General features: G+C 34.3%; 1 protein-coding gene across 7 annotated transcripts in view; it reads left to right on the plus strand.

The window, feature by feature from the left end:
* Window positions 1–7,010, plus strand: part of MTF2 (metal response element binding transcription factor 2) — an 80,194-nt gene extending 73,184 nt beyond the window's left edge. For 3 of the 7 annotated variants that reach the window (XM_007073411.3, XM_015536073.2, XM_042997905.1), the window contains one exon: window positions 1,143–3,573. In XM_007073411.3, coding sequence (XP_007073473.1) covers window positions 1,143–1,500 — 358 coding nt within the window. In that variant the 3' untranslated portion in view covers window positions 1,501–3,573. Of the gene's footprint in view, window positions 1–884; window positions 958–1,142; window positions 3,574–4,919; window positions 5,787–6,888 lie in introns of those variants that run through there. The other 4 variants (XR_006221701.1, XR_006221702.1, XR_006221703.1 and 1 more) reach the window with 4 other exon arrangements.
* The last annotated feature ends 10,614 nt before the right edge of the window (window positions 7,011–17,624 follow it).

Consider the following 17,624-nt stretch of genomic DNA (forward strand, 5'->3'; position numbering starts at 1 on the left):
TTCAGAATGATGCCTTTCCCAAAGCATGATGTATCAGGAATGAAAAATTAGTTTCCTTGGGGTCAGAGCTATGAGCTTGCAAGTTTTATACTTCCCTTAGTTTAATTTTTGTTAACACTTCAAAAACTGCTGTGTAAATTGTACAAAATTCAGAGTATTAAAAAGCTTAAAATGTAACTCATTTTTTAATGGATTGTGAATAATTGAACTGTGTTTGGCCTTTCACCAAGCATTGTGCTAAACTTTCCACATACATTGCCTTTTTAAATTCTTAAAACAGTCTTTTGAGTCGTAGATCTGTTATTCCCATTTTAAAGATAAACTGAAACTAACAGGTTTTAAGAAACAAGCATGGTCATTAACAAGCATAACAGAACTGGGATGTTGAGTCAGGCAGTATGATTATAAAGTCTTTGAATTTAACTTAGGCTGTATTCTCCCTTGTTAAAAGATTATAAAATCATTGAATTCCTGAGCTGAAAAGGACCTCAAAAATTATGTAGTTCAACCTCTTCACTTAATCTCTTCACAGAAGAGAATACAGAGGATAAGAGATTTGAATTTGGCCAGTATCACAGAGGTAGATTCAAGGTACCCTGATTTGTACTTTGTGCTTATTCCAGTTCATTACATTAGTTCACTATGCCTAGAACTGGTAATAAGACAACATTTATTCTAGTTTTACCATCTATTTAAGCCCATGGAACAATGTTGTATATATAGGAGGTACTTATTAAGTATTTGCTGCATTGAATGAGTGAATGAACTTTCTTCTTTTTAATGATAAGACTGTTGACAATATCTGACTAATGAATAGGGCCTCTTCTTGGTAAGAATTTGTCTCATTGGCCTCGTAATTAAAAACTTCCTCTGATTCTTTTAAGCTTAATAATACATTGTTAAGGAAGAAAAGCTCTTCAAAGGTCAGCCCCAAGAAGGTGATGGAGTCTAATGAAGGCGAGTGATAATCCATTTATAAAAATAGCATGTATTGTTTTGGTTTGGCTGATGTTTATGTCACCAAGGGTATATACTTAGAGTAGTGTGATAGAAAAAAAATCTGAGAACACATTGTTTGGGCAAAGGATGCCTTATAAACTCAGTAGACAATTATGGCCTTTTTTTTTTTTTTCGTTCCGTAGATTATCTGACTCCAGAAAAAGAACTCGTACAGGAAGATCTTGGCCTGCTGCAATACCACATTTACGGAGAAGAAGGGGTCGTCTTCCAAGAAGAGCACTCCAGACTCAGAACTCAGAAATTGTAAAAGATGATGAAGGCAAAGAAGATTACCAATTTGATGAACTCAACACAGAGATTTTGAATAACTTAGCAGATCAGGAGTTGCAACTCAATCATCTAAAAAACTCCATTACCAGTTATTTTGGTGCTGCAGGTAGAATAGCATGTGGTGAAAAATACCGAGTACTGGCTCGTCGGGTGACACTTGATGGAAAGGTGCAGTATCTTGTGGAATGGGAAGGAGCAACTGCATCCTGACTGTAGGACTGAACATTATGTTCACTGCACTCTCATTCTCTGTAGGTACAGTTCAAAGTCCTAAAGGAGTCTGGCTTTTACTATCTTTCTTAAAAAAAAAAAAAAAAAAGTCAAAAAAATTCACAAAAGGAGATGATACTAGCCTTAACATGTACCTGTCAATGTTATGGATATTGTCATAAAAAAGATATCTTTTAAAAATCAGAACAGAGACTTAATTTTTTAAATCTTAAGATTTGTAGAATGTTTCTAGGATAGGATATTAAAAATGATTCAAATCCATGCATGGTGTTAGATAATTTTTCTAATTATTCCATTGAGTCAGTTTTTGTGATTAGTGGTTATCAGATCAAACAGATCATGTAGATAGATAGCACAAGTATATGGAGAAACGTTGTCTGTTTTGTTACCAAAATGTTGGAAAAAATTTATTTCAATACCTTTCAGATTTCATAAAGTGCAGTGTATATAATGCCTACTAAAAGACTGTAAAATATTGAAATTTTCTTTCACGCAAAGTGTAAAAAATATATTGAGCCTGTAAATTGCTCTGTGACTAGACTTCATTGTCGTCTTAATATATTCTTTGCATGTGCATATATGTACACATGTGTGTATATATATGTGTGTGATTATGTGACCTATGCAATACAAATTATGGGAATGGGCAGCTTTGGAGTATATATCCCATAATTCTTTTTTCAGGAATAGTTGCAGTATTTACACAGCAGCATTTCTTCTCAGGCTTTTATTGGGTGCTGTTGCTTGCTATGTATGAAGAGAAATGTGTCAAACAAGTTTAAAGTTTAGTGTGTTCTGAAGAAGGGTGTGAACAACAGTGTTCATGGGCTTTTAGAATGCTTTTCACTTTCAGTCCTTGTAACTCAGCTGTTCAGTACCTAAAACCAATTCAAATAATATGAACATTATCTCCTACTAGAAGTAACATTTTCAAGTTTTCATGGCACATTATGATTGTAAATGTCTCTCAGTTTTAACAGTAAGTCTATAGGAGTCCCGTGAAGATTCCTGAAATGTCTGTAGTAACTGTTAGTCATGTTGAATAAGTGTAGTATGAACAAAGTATTTTATTGCACAGGGTTAACAAACAGTATGTTGCCTGACAAGGCTACTGCTGTTTTATTACAACATTACCTCTTGTTTTTATAAAATGTACCAAGATTTAAATTGATAACTTTATTTTACATGTAAAAAAACAGTTTCTTTTATCACCAGTGTTAGAGTTGTCTTCTGTTTCTTTTTGTTTTGTTTTGTTTGTTTGTTTTCTTTTTTAGCCAAAGAGTAAACAGAAGAATATTCTTATTTTGGTGGCTGTTCATTTTACTCTTAAAAGTGATTGGTGGATTTTAGCCTAAAAATTGGGGAATTTGCCGCCAAAATGAAAAATATGTAAAGTGTAGTGGTTACAGAGCGGTAAAAATGTGGGTTAGTACTTATTTATTCCATTGATTGATTATTTGACTGTTTATAAAGAAAGTTGCTTTATTTCTTTAAACATCTTCAAAAGATGACCTTTTCTTGTCACATTATAGCCAAAAGAAGCAGAGAACTTCGTTGTCCTGCATTTGGTTCCTGGTTGGCCAGGTATAAATGAGCTTTACAAAAGTGCAAATTAAAAACTGTCACTTCTGTTTACCTCCACCAAAACTTGATTTTCCCCTAGCTATTAATTTAAAGTTGCCTTTCCTGCAGCTGCAATATTTTGAATAACACACAGAGTTTGTGTTGATTTTGAATGTTTGTTTATATCTAGGGGTAATGGAAAATGTAAATCCCGTGTAACCTTATTCACTCCACCTGTATCATATTATTTCATTTTCCCCAAAGTCCTTTAATTCTAACTGAACACCAGCAGTATTTTTAGTAACTCTTTCTTTAGTATACATGGAAGATGATTTATTAAGCTGAACTGTCTTTAGACGTAATTATTGTGAATGTCTGTTTTATTTTATCATGGTGGTTCACATGGCTCTGATGTTCAGTTTGTATTTTTGGAATTGCTTTACTTAGAATTAAAACAGACCAACATTAAATGTGTGTATTTTTTAAAGAGCTAATGAGTTTTGCTTCTGTATTTGCTTGAAAATACACACTGATGCAGTAGATGACTGCTTTTATTTAGCCAGGGAGCTAAGGATTGTTCCACTTCCACTGTAAATATGTTCACTTGAATTAATCTTTATGAAACTTGGCTTTCATTTTCCTCTTGTCCCTCAAATAATAATTATTGCATGTTCATCTAAAAGGATCCTTTAAAAAATAAACTGTTTAGCCAGCTCGTATACTTCCTACTTGAAAGACAATATATCTCCCTCTATCTGCCTTGTCCTTAAAATTCAAGAAAATTCAGACTTTTCAACTATGTTTTTCCCCCCTTATATAGAAGGTGTTAAGGTTCACATCAAAGGATTCTTTTTTTTCCTAAAAAGCTTTGCTCCTAGGCTATAGCGATAAAAGATATAAATATAGTATGCCTTACTCATTTTAATTACATTTTTATTCAAAACAAATACATTTTTATAAATACTCTGATAATAAATGATAAGTATGGATTTTAATATGATCTAACTAGATCAGAATATGAGCTTATCAGTGTTATTCTATAAATTCTAATGTAGTCAGATGTTGCTAGTCATATTTTGTTACTAAATGTTTAACAAGTGAATGTTAACTGATGTGTGAGTTGAGGGTCTCTCTTATATTTTGCAAGTTATGTCCAACTGTACATGTTTAGTTTCTATTATGTATATATTCAGAAGATTTCTGTTCTCAGTGTTGGGGGTAGAACTAATTCTTTTGGGCCATTAGGTTTTGGTTGGAGCATGATCTGACTTGCATAGTTATAGCAGACTGTTGCATAATGTTCTAGAGTTGTTTGAGTGAGGATGTGATGGCAAAGCAAGATGTCCATACAGCTTTGGGAAATAGTTTAAAAATGCCCTTTAATGTGGGGAAGATTTCCTGTTTAAATTATATTTGAGTACTTCTGTGAATATACACTCCCAAAAGTCTCCTTTGGTTTTTCCTGTGGTAGTTGATCAGTCATCTTCTTTCCTCAAGAAAATAAAAACTTGACAGTAAAATGTAAAGTGAGAATTTTATCTAATCGTGGATTCTTTTCTAATTACTAGCAGTTAAGAAACCACATGTCAGACTTAAAAAAATTTAGAGCTGGGAGAAGCTATGAAAACAAACTGATTGGGTCTCTGAATAACAAATAGATTGGGAATAAGTACAGTATTTGTAATTCTTAAGTTATATCAAAATGTCTTGGGGTAATAGCTAGATCAAAATATTATAATATCTATATATTTAAAGTTAGAATAAGATTGCAAATTAACTAGCTCACTTTATTTTTCTCCCCCTCGCTTACTTCTTCCCAACAAAATCCCTTGTAGCTTACTCCTCTGGCATTTTCTCTGTTGGAGATAATGAGTATTGAAATTGGATGCTTAGTAATAATTCCTCACTTTTGCAACATCTTCAAGGAATGTGATGTCTCATTCAAGAAAATTCTACTGGATTTAAGCAAACAAATGAACCAAATCTTCATAAATGATAAGATGTATTTATTGGATAAAACAAAAATATATCCTGTTCAAAATCATTAGTCTAACTTTTGTTCCTTGTATTTACCAAAAGATATTCAGTTTTTTCTTTTTCTTTCCACGCTTTCACAAGTGAAGGTGATACAGTCTCAAAACTAACATGAATTGGTTAATGGGAGGCAAACGAAATTTAGGTCATGGTTTGTGGCCCTTCAGAACTCCACTCTACCCACAAAAATCTTATTCCTTAAGTATTTAATTACTTTCATTGAGTTTTCTTACGTTTCACAGGAGTAACACTGACACTGAGTTCATGTAACACATGAAAAATATCTGCTGGATTGGTACTACAAAACTGTGGCAAATGACTGTGTTGGAGGGCTTTGTTTACTCTTGAAGTTATAGTGTGAGACGTAGTGTACACCTGCCTGTTAGCTTCCACTGACTCCCTTGTGGATGTGTATGTTTGATCCTTAGTGCTTTTGTGTGGGGCCTAGGTTTGGGAAATTAAGTAAGACTAGTTTACATTTGATTGATTTCTACCAAGTTTAGTCAACCCATCATTAATTATGTCAAGTGCTGAAAAGAAAAAATGTTGACGATACCTGAATGAATATCTAGCAGCTAATCAAAAGTAAGTTTTTCATATCAAGCAGAAGTTAACAGTAAGCTCACCAAAAACCGTTCTTTTAAGAAATCAAGTTTTCACGTTTTACTTTTGCCAGAGAAATCTTTTTGAATGTCTTTTTAAAATTTGATTACTGTTATAATGTTTTCTATAAGTTAATTTGCATATGTGACTTTAGGTACATAACAATTTATGTAAGTAAATTACATTAAAAGTTACTCAGTGAGGTTGCAAATTTAAGTTAAATGTTAATACCATCTAGTATAAATGAATATATACTTAGTGAAGGATTATAATTAATGTTGTTTTGACTGATAATTGACCTCTTATATATTATAACTAATGCTATTAGTGGAATGTAAGGAAATTTGTCCTATACAGGATTTCCTAGAATGCAGAATTAATGGAATGTAAAGAAATTTTGCCTATATAGAATTTGAGACAAAAACAAGATTTTCTGAGAATTTGGGTCTCTTTTGCAAATATATAAAGCTTGCTTAGATGGCTCTGAAGTTAAACTTTTCCTTGAGGAGAAATGGAAGTTCAAGGAGATGAAGCTTATTGGAGAGGGTTTTGGAAGGGAAAGCCTATTAGCTCATACAAGATTTGTGGAGGCATAGTTTGGTTCCTGTATTCCTTTATCACCAAATCTTTTCCAGAATGCAAGAGCAAATCTATAACAAGTCCATATTTTTTATATTATAATTTTGCATAACCTAGTATCTTAGTCTTTCTGTGTTATTATTTATCTTTGGATGTAAATTTTCCAGTGAAGAATTATGTCATTAGAAATTCATTCTTGATACCTCTTTATAAACTGTAGTTTATAAGCAACTTTTAAACCATTAAATGAGACCAGAAATATTTAAAATGCTACTTTATTAAAGATTTTTCTAGACTGTATTAAGTAATTAATGTTTTTAAAACACTATCTTTAGTATGTTAACCTTTTTCTAATTACTGAGAGATTGTGAACATTTATTGTATGTTGCTATAATATGGCGGTACTCTCAGGTGTTTAGATTTGGGTAGGGGAATGTGTCCTTATTCATAAAACCTTAGGCTAGGTGGTGCTTTTATTATTATACTTGTCTGCTTTACACGTATCTTCTGTGGCAGTGCCCGTGTTAAGAAACCTCATTTATTTACAGTGCATTGAACAGCTTTTCTCCTTTCTTTTCTCCCACATAGCTTCAAAACATTTTAATTTGCTGTAGAGTGGAAATAATTTAACCAAGGTTTTTTGGAACAAAGAGATAACCAGGTAAATAAAATTTTATTTTATTTTTTTTTTAAAAAAACTTCTAAGAGAGCATGCATGCATGTATGTGAGCTGCAGGGAGGCAGAGAGGAGAGAGAGGGAATCCCAATCTGTGTTGATAGCTCAGAGCCTGATGCAGGGTTCTATGCCACAGACCACGATGAGATCATGACCTAAGCCAAAATCAAGAGCTGAACGCTCAACCAACTGAGCCACCCAAGCACCCCGGGAAAAATTTAAACCTTATTTACCTACAGTTCTGATTTTTTTTTTTTTTTTTTTTTTTTTTAGATTCTTGAGTGAGTTTTTGAGAGTGATTTCCTCTGAAAAAGTAGCTGTTTTTTTTTTTTGTTTTTTTTTTTTAATATTTATTACACAGGGGCATCTGGATGGCTCAGTCGGTTGTGTCCAACTTCAGCCTAGGTCATGATCTCGCCATTCTCAAGTTCAAGCCTCGCGTTGTGCTGTGTGCTGACAGCTCAGAGCCTGGAGCCTGTTTCAGATTGTGTCTCCCTCTCTCTCTCTGCCCCACCCCACTCATGCTCTGTCTCCCTCAAAAATAAACATTAAACATTTTTTAAAAAAATGTTCATTACACAAAATTTTTCTCATTTTTCTTCCAGTTTTATAATGTGTATAGGATTTTTAGAAATCTGATAGCTGAGTGAGATAAGGCTGCAATGTAGGCTAGAGTAGGTTGATTATTTTGTGCCTCTCCAGTCGATCTTCAGATTACGTTGATAGCAAAAACTTCTTGGAAAAAGTAGTACCATTGTTTTCTATTACCTAGTAATTGGAGTAAGATGAAAGCAAAATTACAATACAGAAAATATCAATAGACTGGTCATAAATCTGCTCTTACATTCTGGAAGACATTTCGTGACAAACAGGGACATAGGAACCAAAATTGTGCCTCTGTAAGTCATAGATGAGCCGGTAGGCGTTTCCTCTCCAGTATGGTGTTAGATTTCATTGGCTCATGCCATATCTGCATTACGGAAAAGGGAAGAGTGTCTTGTCTAGTGTGGACTTGTCATATAAGAATATCAAATTGACATGTTTTCATTATATGCACATATTTAATAGTCCTAAAGGTAGCTTAAAGGAATAGAGAGGAGATGGTATTTCAGTCAGAGCAATAATGAACTGCTAATTTCCATGACTTTATAAGTTAAATGGGTATAAGAGTTGATATTAGTAATTTAACTTTTTAGTACTTTAAGTGCTAAAAATGACTGCGGGGGATCATAATTTCTAAGAAAATGGTTGTTTTACTAAATTCATATAAATAATGTTTGTATGTTGGCTAAATTTGGTTTCTTTTATGATCTTGGCTAAAGTTAGGAAAATGTGTAAAATTTTAAGTTACCTGTGCTTGTTATTGTCTTTGTGTGGAAAGTATAATTCCAAATGTTATAGTAGGATTAAGTTCTTGAATTTTTAAAAATTACTTTTAAATGATTTTCAAACTTTGAAAATATTTTAAAATTCAGTTTTTACTTAAAAAGTAGTATGTAATATAAAGGCTCATGTTCTTTTTTTTTAATGTTTATGTGTTTTAGAGAGAGAGAGAGCGAGCATGAGAGCACTGGGGGGGGGGAGGGGGGGAGGGGGGGAGGGCAGAGAGAGAGAGGGAGACACAGAATCTAAAGCAGGCTTCAGGCTCTGAGCTGTCAGCACAGAGCCCAAGGTGGGGCTCGAACTCACTAACCATGAGATCATGCCCTGAGCCAAAGTCAGGCACTTAACTACCCAATGATCCACCCAGGTGTCCTAAGGCTCATATTCTTTAAGATACAGTTTACATTTTGGGGCCTTTTCTAGAGAAAATGTGTGTTTTGTTGGCCTATTATTATAATATTTTATCTGCTAATGGAAAATGCTAGTGTCTTAGATAAGCAAAATTAGCAAAATACATAAGCTATGTATATAGATTTGGAATCCGAGGGCTTTCTATTTGGTTAGGCTCGTTGAAATTATTCCTGTGTTCCTTAAGCAGACTGAGTTAAAAAAGTAAAAGTTGGAAACTTAGAAACATGGCATAAGAATTAAAAAAGGAAGTGCTGGGTTAAATTTTTTAATAGAGAATGAACAAAATATTGATCCATACTTAATACCAAGTTAGGCTGAAAATACGAACCTTCCCCATTAAGATTTATATTGCAGTGAAAATACCATGATAAAACAGAATTTCATCTATTCACTGTGATTATTTGCCTTAGAAGTAGCATGGTTTTTTTTATTATAGCAAGTGGGTATAATTTTGGTTTTACATCTTTTAAAATTATATCCTTAACACAAGGAGGGCATTTTATATTGAGAAGTAGCACTGAACTCAGTTTAAGGTAAGCCACTACTTATTTATAAATAAAATCATTTCATAAATTTAGGTATAGTTTTAGTTAAATAAAATCATCTGTTTATTTCCTAAGAATCTCCTTATTACTCTTCTCTTTTTTAAAGAAAACATTTATTTATTTTGAGAGAGTGAGAGAGCAAGCAGAGGAGGAGCAGAGAGAAATGGAGATAGAATATCGAGCAGGCTTTGCACTGTCTGCACAGACCCTGACATGGGCCTCGAGTTCATGAAGCGTGAGCTCATGACCTCAACCCAAATCAAGAGTCAGACCTGAGCTCAACCTACTGAGCCACCCCTGCTCTTATCTTTGAAAATTAAAAAAACAAGAAAACAAAAAACCCCACAAAACCTTAAGTTTTCTGGATGTTTAAAATGCTGTACTATGGAGGTGTTTGTATTAGTTTCCTAGGGCTGTCAAAACAATTTACCACAGGCTTGGTAGCATAAAGCAACAGGAGTTTATCTCTCACAGTTCTAGAGGCTAGAGCATGAAATCAGGGTGGTGGCAAGGTTGATTCCTTCTGGTAGCAGCCAGCAATCCTTGGCTGTAGACACATTACTCCATTTCCTGCCTTCAATTTTATAGCTTTACCCTTTGTCAAATCTCTCTTTATAAAGACAGCAGTCATTGAATTAAGGGGCCACCTTAAATCCAGGATCATCTCATCTCAAGATCTTTAACTTAATTACATCTGCAAACACCCTGTTTCTAAATAAGGTCCATTGACAGGTACTTGAGTTAGGACTTGGATGTTGGTGGAGATATAACAATTCAACCCACTTCACTATTACAGGGTTTTTTTTGGGATGGTATATGGTTCAGTTACTAAAAATTGTGTTTCAAACCATTTTGTGCTGTTTACTCAAATGCAACAGCTCTTCTTTGAATACCTAGTAGTTGTTGTGAAGAGAGGTGAAATATTAGGAGCCCTGTCTTGATTCTTAAATTATGAAGGGCACAGACATAACTAAATTTAAGTTGAGATGTGTTAAGTACTATGGAATATTTGTCCAAGTTCCGTAGGAACCTGAAGCAGCATTAGAGAAAGACTTCTTATTGAACAGAATGTCATTTGGATTTGGTTTGAAGGAGGATTGGGTTTGACTGGCAAAAATAGGATAGGATAAGAAACAGCATTAAATAAATTCAGAGATGGACTTTGGTTGAGGGGTGAATTCAAGAGCTATAGTTTAGAGAATGGCACAGTGTTGAGGTAGGTCATAAACATAAGAATTAAGCAACAGTGGAAAACGTGACTGCTGGTATCCAAATAGGTGCTATATCACCATAGAAATGAAATTGATTTGGACTGCAATATATGTACTTTGAAGAATGGGTTAGCTTAAATACAGACTAAAGGAAGAGAAAAGCTCAGTTCAAAATGAAGGAGCAGAGTAAGAATAGGCCTGGAGTTGAGATTGAACATATCTCTTGATATTTAGTGTCTGTTGTTTTCCAAGAGACTACTGGGAGGAAAATGTGAGGTAGATAGTTACTATCATCCCCTAGTGTTCTCTTTGCTGAGAATGTAAGAATGTGTATGTTTAGCTATTTAAAGGGGTCAGAATGGCAAGAGGATTTGAGAAGGGAGAGATTACTTTTGTCTAGGGCCTGGCTGTGGAGGACATTTGAGAGAAGGTTATTATTAGGGAAGACTTAATGAAAGACTTTAAACTGGAACACGAATATTAGGAATCTGTAGAGAAGGGAGCATAATAATAATAGCGCATTCCAGAGTGCAGAAAGTGGAAGCAATGTCATGAAGCTGATGCACAGAAAAGGGAAGTACGTGGTGTGGTTGAGGCTGGACAAGATCAGGGATTCTGATGGGCCTGCTGTGATAGGACTGCCATGCTATGGCGTCTTGTGAGATTAATTTGGCTTTGGTATGTAGGATGATTTAGAGGAAAATGTGTGAGTGCCAGGCCTAGATTTACATCTAGGTAAATCTGAGGTAGCAGAAGCAGTGGAAATGGTAGTAATATGTCTGTGTGATTAGGGAGCTGAGGGGACAGTTGATGATTGAGCAAGTAAGGTGTCTTTTAAGTTTTGAGAACCTGGGATGCTAATGATGTTATTAAATGGAACAGAAGAGGGGCAGGCCTGCTCAGAAAACAGTAAAGAAGGAAGATAAGCTTGGTTGGAATAAACAGTTCATGCTTGGAAGTAACGTTAGAAGTAAAGAAGTAGACTAGGACTGTATTATTGAGCAAGAATAGTGTTCATTGCTACTGCTTCTGCTGGGCATTTCCCAGAAGCTTATTATGTTCTTTATTATTAAAAACTTGCTCATCATCATTCTTTTAAGCAAAGACCTAAAACACTCAAGTTTCTTTATGGTGGTGGTGTGGCAGGTGTAGAAAATTTTCAATGACATGCTGTCATAGTCAAGAAATAATTAGTTGAGAGATTTAAGGTGTCAGCTGAACAAGTGTTTTGTTGAAGAAAGTAATACCTGTATTTATAGTGGGAAATCATTGTTTTATTTTGAAGCAAAAGCACTTAGAAGTGTTTCCAAGAGACAACTTTGTGGGGCTTTTTCTAGGTGGACACTATTTTGTGGATTCAAAAGTCCATTTTGTGCTCCAAAGTGGTGTTGCATAAAAAGCAGCTTGTAATAAAAATCATAATAGGAAATATTTTCTGAAAAGAATATTGAAAAAAAACTAATGTGCAAATAGTTTGATTTTTAAAGCGAATGAGGCAAAGACTGTTGAAAAATTTAATGCTAATAAAGATATTTCTAAGATACTCAGTGATAAAGTATCAGGTGATTTTATTGGTTAAAACTAAAAAACAGCATTAAAATATTTCAAGAAGTTACTGAAATTGACTTTTTTGAAAAATTACACTGTTTTGTCTTTGGTATTGAGAAGTTTAAATTTAGGTTTAGAAAATGACAAGTATTTTGTTATAGCCCAGTAATAGGGAACTTTACTTTGAAAACTAATTAAATATCACAATCAACAAGTAATTCATCTCTTTTATAAGTAACCTGCAGTAGTCTCCAATTGTGGATTTTCCTGTGATAGAAGTTATTCTCACCTGAGGGAAAACTACTTTTCCATATCTAAATCTGGCTTGGAGTAAATAATGCTAATTTGTTTCTCAAGTATTGCTTTTCTGTTTAACCCAAGTTGTATCTCAGTTGAAACCAAAAAGAATTAGTGAAGCAGTCCTAAAAGAATGAAGGTGTGGTTTAGAAGAAAAAGGCATTGATATAGAAGGGTGGATGTAAGAGATGAGAAAAACGGGAGGAAATCTTTAACCAACTCTGTTGTTCCCCCTCCCCCCCAAAAAAAAAGTTTTACTATTTTCTAACTATGATATAAAAATATTTTAGTAAAAAATTCGTACAATAGGAGACTTTATGAAAATCCTTCCATTCTACAGTCCAGAGATAATGGTATATAAATATGGCCTTAAACTTCTAGACTTTTTATTTACTTATTTTTACTCAAAGATCATTCATGTTATTTTGTAACTTCACTTTTCACTTAAGAAACTGGGCCTCATCTTTGCGCTAACAAATACTGTGTTCTAGGCATCGTGCTGGGTGCAGTGGATAGAACAGACATATTCTCAGCCTTCAGGGATGAGTCTAGCAGGGGTTTGTATATTACGATACATTGTGGTCAGTGCTTTGAAAGAGACATGTAGAGAGAGCATATAAGGACACAATCTGAGTTTGAGGGATCTGGCTAAACTCTGGAGCAACGAATGACAAAGCTGACTTAGAAAAATGAATAGTTAATGAGTCCTGAATACTAGTCTTTCTCTCCATTTATACTGTCAACTAAGTCTTAAAGGGCATACTCTCTGCTTTTGTGTTATCCAAAGTACTGGACATACTAATACTCAAATTTTTCTTATTTTAAAATATTAAGCCTTGCTCTATAATACTGTGATAATTGTAACTTGTATTACGTGCTTTGAGGATATAAAAGTATTGCATCCTGATCTTCCCTTGGGTGCCAAAAGTCAAATACTCCTTTGATATGGGCCATCTGCATAATGTTTTCTCATCTTTCCCTGTTGCCCTGTCTAAACTGGTCTTTGTTCATCCTTTTCTCCTTTGTTGTATGTCCAAAGGATAGTGAAGTAGTAATTGCTAGCACATTTGTTTTTAAATTTATGTCCCTTTGGCATTTAAGAATTTTACAATAGTTTGTATTATACTTAAGTTGCTTTTCAGTCATATGTACCATATATGCCTTAATTCTGAGATCCTTTACAGCAAAAAGACCTTTATGGGTGAAGGAATCAATCATTCTTTGTTCAGAATTTTCCTTTATACCTGTATGCCCTGATTGTCCACTGAAAAGTCAGCATTTGAAAAAGTCAAGGATAGCTTCTCTATTGAGATTCACTGAATGCTTATTCTGCAACATTTGGGAAATAGGTGTTTTCCCATGGTGGTATTCTGATCACCACTTTATTGTAGTATAACCTGTGGACAGTATTGTAGAATATAGAATTCCAAAAGAAAAAGGTTGAGTTTTCTTTTATATTTCATGTAAAAACAATCTGGTTCAGTTTCTTAAGCTCCCTGAGATAATATGGTGTTTCCCCTTTCTACTAATAATTCTTACGAATTGAAGTAATACTTAAAATGACAATCTGTTTTTAACTGAGAATATTTTGATTTTCTTTAAAAGGAATTAAGTTATTTCACTCATTTCCGGCTTCATTCAGAAATATGTACATATACCAACACACTAATAATGTCTGTTTCCGGTATAATATTCATCTGTGCCATTGTTGTTTTAAATTTTTATTTTGAAATCTATATTCACAAATTGCTACACACACACAGACACACACCCACACACAGGCACAGAGTCCCTGTGTACTCCTCAGTTTCTCTTAATGGTAACTTCTTGGATATAATACAGTATCAAATCTAAAAAATTGATGTTACAATCCAGAGTTTATTCAGATTTCACCAATTTTTTTTTTTACATTTTTTTTAAACGTTTATTTATTTTTGAGACAGAGAGAGACAGAGCATGAACGGGGGAGGGTCAGAGAGAGAGGGAGACACAGAATATGAAACAGGCTCCAGGCTCTGAGCAGTCAGCACAGAGCCCAACATGGGGCTCAAACTCACGGACCGCAAGATCGTGACCTGAGCTGAAGTCGGACGCTTAACCGACTGAGCCACCCAGGTGCCCCAAGATTTCACCAATTTTAAAAGCATTCATTTGTGTGGTTATATAGTTGCATGTTATTTTATCATACACAGATCTGGGTAACTACCACAATCGAGATACAGAATTGTTTCACCACAGACTGCCTTTATAGCCACATTCCCTTTCTTCCCTCCATTCCTAACACCTGGCAACCACTAATCTGTTTTCCATCTCTATTTTTTTTTTTTTTAAGAATATTACATTTAAAGCAATCATAAGGTATGTAACCTTTTAAGATTGATTGTTTTTTTGCTCCACTAACCATAATTCTCTTGAGGTCCATCCGGATTGTTATATGTATCAATAGTTGTTCCTTTATCCCATGGTATGGATGTAGCAAAGTTAAATCATTCACTCTTTGAAGGGCATGTAGGTTATTTCTAGTTTGAGGTTGTTAAATATGAAGCTGCTATATATATATAATTTGTGTACAGCTTTTTATATGAACATTTTTATTTCTGAGGTTCACGTATTCAAGAGTATAAATGCTGGGTTGCATGGTAAGTGCATGTTTAATTTTATAAGAAACTGCTAAAATATTTTCTAGTGACTACCATTTTATATCCCACCAGCAGTGTATGAATGATCTAATTTTTCTTGCATCCTTGCCAGCATTTGGTAACTTTTAGAAAACAAAAGTTGACACAAAGTGTTACATTAGTTTCAGCTGTTGGTAATTTATTTTAGCCATTTGGGTAGTGATACCTCATGATTTTAACTTGAATTTCCCTAATGGCTAATGATGCCATCCACATATTTCTTCAGGTTGTTTGCCCACTTTATAACCAATTTTTTTTTTTTTTTTTTTTTTTTTTTTTTTTAGCTTTGAGAAGTTTTTATGCATTTGACCCTTGAACAAGATGAGTTTGGGCTGCACAGGGTCAGCTGCATAATCTAGTCTGTTTTCAGATAGGGAGCAGTTTACTTTTTCCAACCCCACAACAGGATCTTTAGTGTAGCAAAAGTTTTTACTTCTGATGAGGTCTGGCTTATCAGTTTTTCCTTATATGAGTCATGCATTTGGTGTCAAGGGTGAAAATTTTGTCCAGCTCTAGGTCCTGAAGATTTTCTCAGTTTTTTGAAAAGCTTTATAGGTTTTTACATTTAAATTCATGTTTTCACCTGTCTGTTCCAATTGCTGTAGCACTATTTGTTCACAAGGCTGTCTTTCTGTATTGCTTTTGCATCTTTATTGAAAATCAGTTGGACTTGTTTGGTGTATTTCTGGAATCTCTGTTCCATTATGTGTCTACCCCTCCACCAGTATCACACAGTGTTGATTACTGTAGACTTAATTCTTGATTCATTTTTTCTTTATTTTTCTAAAAAATTATCTTAGTCCTTTCATCCTGGTCTTAGTTTTTTGCCTTTCCATATGTTTTAGAGTAAGCTTCTCTCTGTCTACAAAAAAAACCTTGCTGGATTTTGATAGGAATGTTAAATTTACAGATTTAGGGAAGAATTGACCATTTTACTGTTTTGAGCCTTCCAATCCATGGAGCATGGTACATCTCTCTACTTGTTTGGGTCTTTGATCTTTCATCAACTTTTGATAATTTTCAGCATACAGATCTTGTACAGGATTTGCTAAGATTTATACCTAAACGTGATTTTCTTTGGAGTGTGATTGTCAGCAGTATTGTGTTTTTTTGTTTCCAATTTGGTTTTGAATACCAAGCAAAATCCAGCAAAATAGAACAAAATGTGTCTTTTTAAGCTGTTGCCTTTTCTTTCAGCTTTGCCCTAGCAGTACTAGTCCTTTTGGAATTGAAGTAAAGGTAGGGTAGAAACATTAGGTTTATTAGTCCCTCCTTCCACTTGTTATCCAGTGTAGAAATGAACCCTTTGACATCTGATCATTATTGCCACTTGAGAACTTCCAGGAGTGGGAGTGTTGGTAACAGATTCTTCATTTTGCTGTTGACTCATGGTCATTGAAGACCTCTAAATTTTTCCCTGCTTGGCATTTTCTTGTTTTCTTTCAGATACAAGATACAGAGTCCCATCTCAGTGTTCTATCTTTCATGTAACATCGTCTTAGGTGTGGATTCTTTATTCTATGCCCTTTTCCCAGACATACAGTAAAGTGTAGTCTAGCTCTAGTTTCTAATGACACAAACCTTCCAGAAACCCAGACACCTGAAAGTGATGGCAGTGCAGAAGCAGAAAGGTGCCTAAGGAATTCTATCAGCTTGGAGGGGAAGAGTGTCTTGTCTGGATGGTAAGGAAATACCAATAACAAACTAATTTCCACCAAGCATTGGACTCTTATGTGATTTTAACCAAGATTTAAGATGCTACCTAAAATGTTTCTATAGACAAAGAAATAGACTCAAAGGAAGTTTGATTTCTCAAGATCCCTCAGTTAGCAAATGGTCCAGGGATAATGGATACCACAATCCCAAGTTGTGTTGGTTAAAAATTAAGATTCTTGAGCCCTATTATAGACCTAAGCAATCAATTTCTGGGGTTGGGTTAGAGGAGTGGAACAAGCACCTTGGGTGCTTATGTAGCATTCCAAACTTTTCAGAAGTGATGACCTTTGGCTCTTTTTTCCCCCCTCTGTATTTTGAGCACCTTATAGTTACAATGCATGTTTGGGCAACAGATGAATAAGAACACATATAAATGGAAATCCAATGCAAGGCAGAATGACATATAATAGGAAGTGCAGAGAACTATGGGTTTTCAAATGGAAGGGAGAGCACACAAGGCCAAGTATGAGATCAATGAAGGTTTTAAGGCTTAGCATTGACAATGACAGATAAGTAAAATTTCCTTTGACTGTGATTTTTATTATGTATATTCAGCATAGTATTCATTGCTCTTTTAATAAGGCTGTTAACAACTATAAAGCAATTTGAGCAACAATGATTATGTATTACACTTCAGATGAAAAGCTATTACATGCTGAATCATTTTTTAAATTTCAGATAAAGAATTTTTATTTAGGGAGGCATACAATTATAGGTACTCAATTTTTGTTAATTTTAAGACATAATAACAATGCTTAAGAAGGATAAACCTACTTAACAAAATTACATTTCAATTTGTAATTTATTTCCTTCCTATTTCAACCACTTCTTTACCTTCTATACCTTGAAAGAATAGCAT

This window comes from Panthera tigris, chromosome C1 (genome assembly GCF_018350195.1).
Source record: "Panthera tigris isolate Pti1 chromosome C1, P.tigris_Pti1_mat1.1, whole genome shotgun sequence".
Classification (NCBI taxonomy): Eukaryota; Metazoa; Chordata; class Mammalia; order Carnivora; family Felidae; genus Panthera; species Panthera tigris.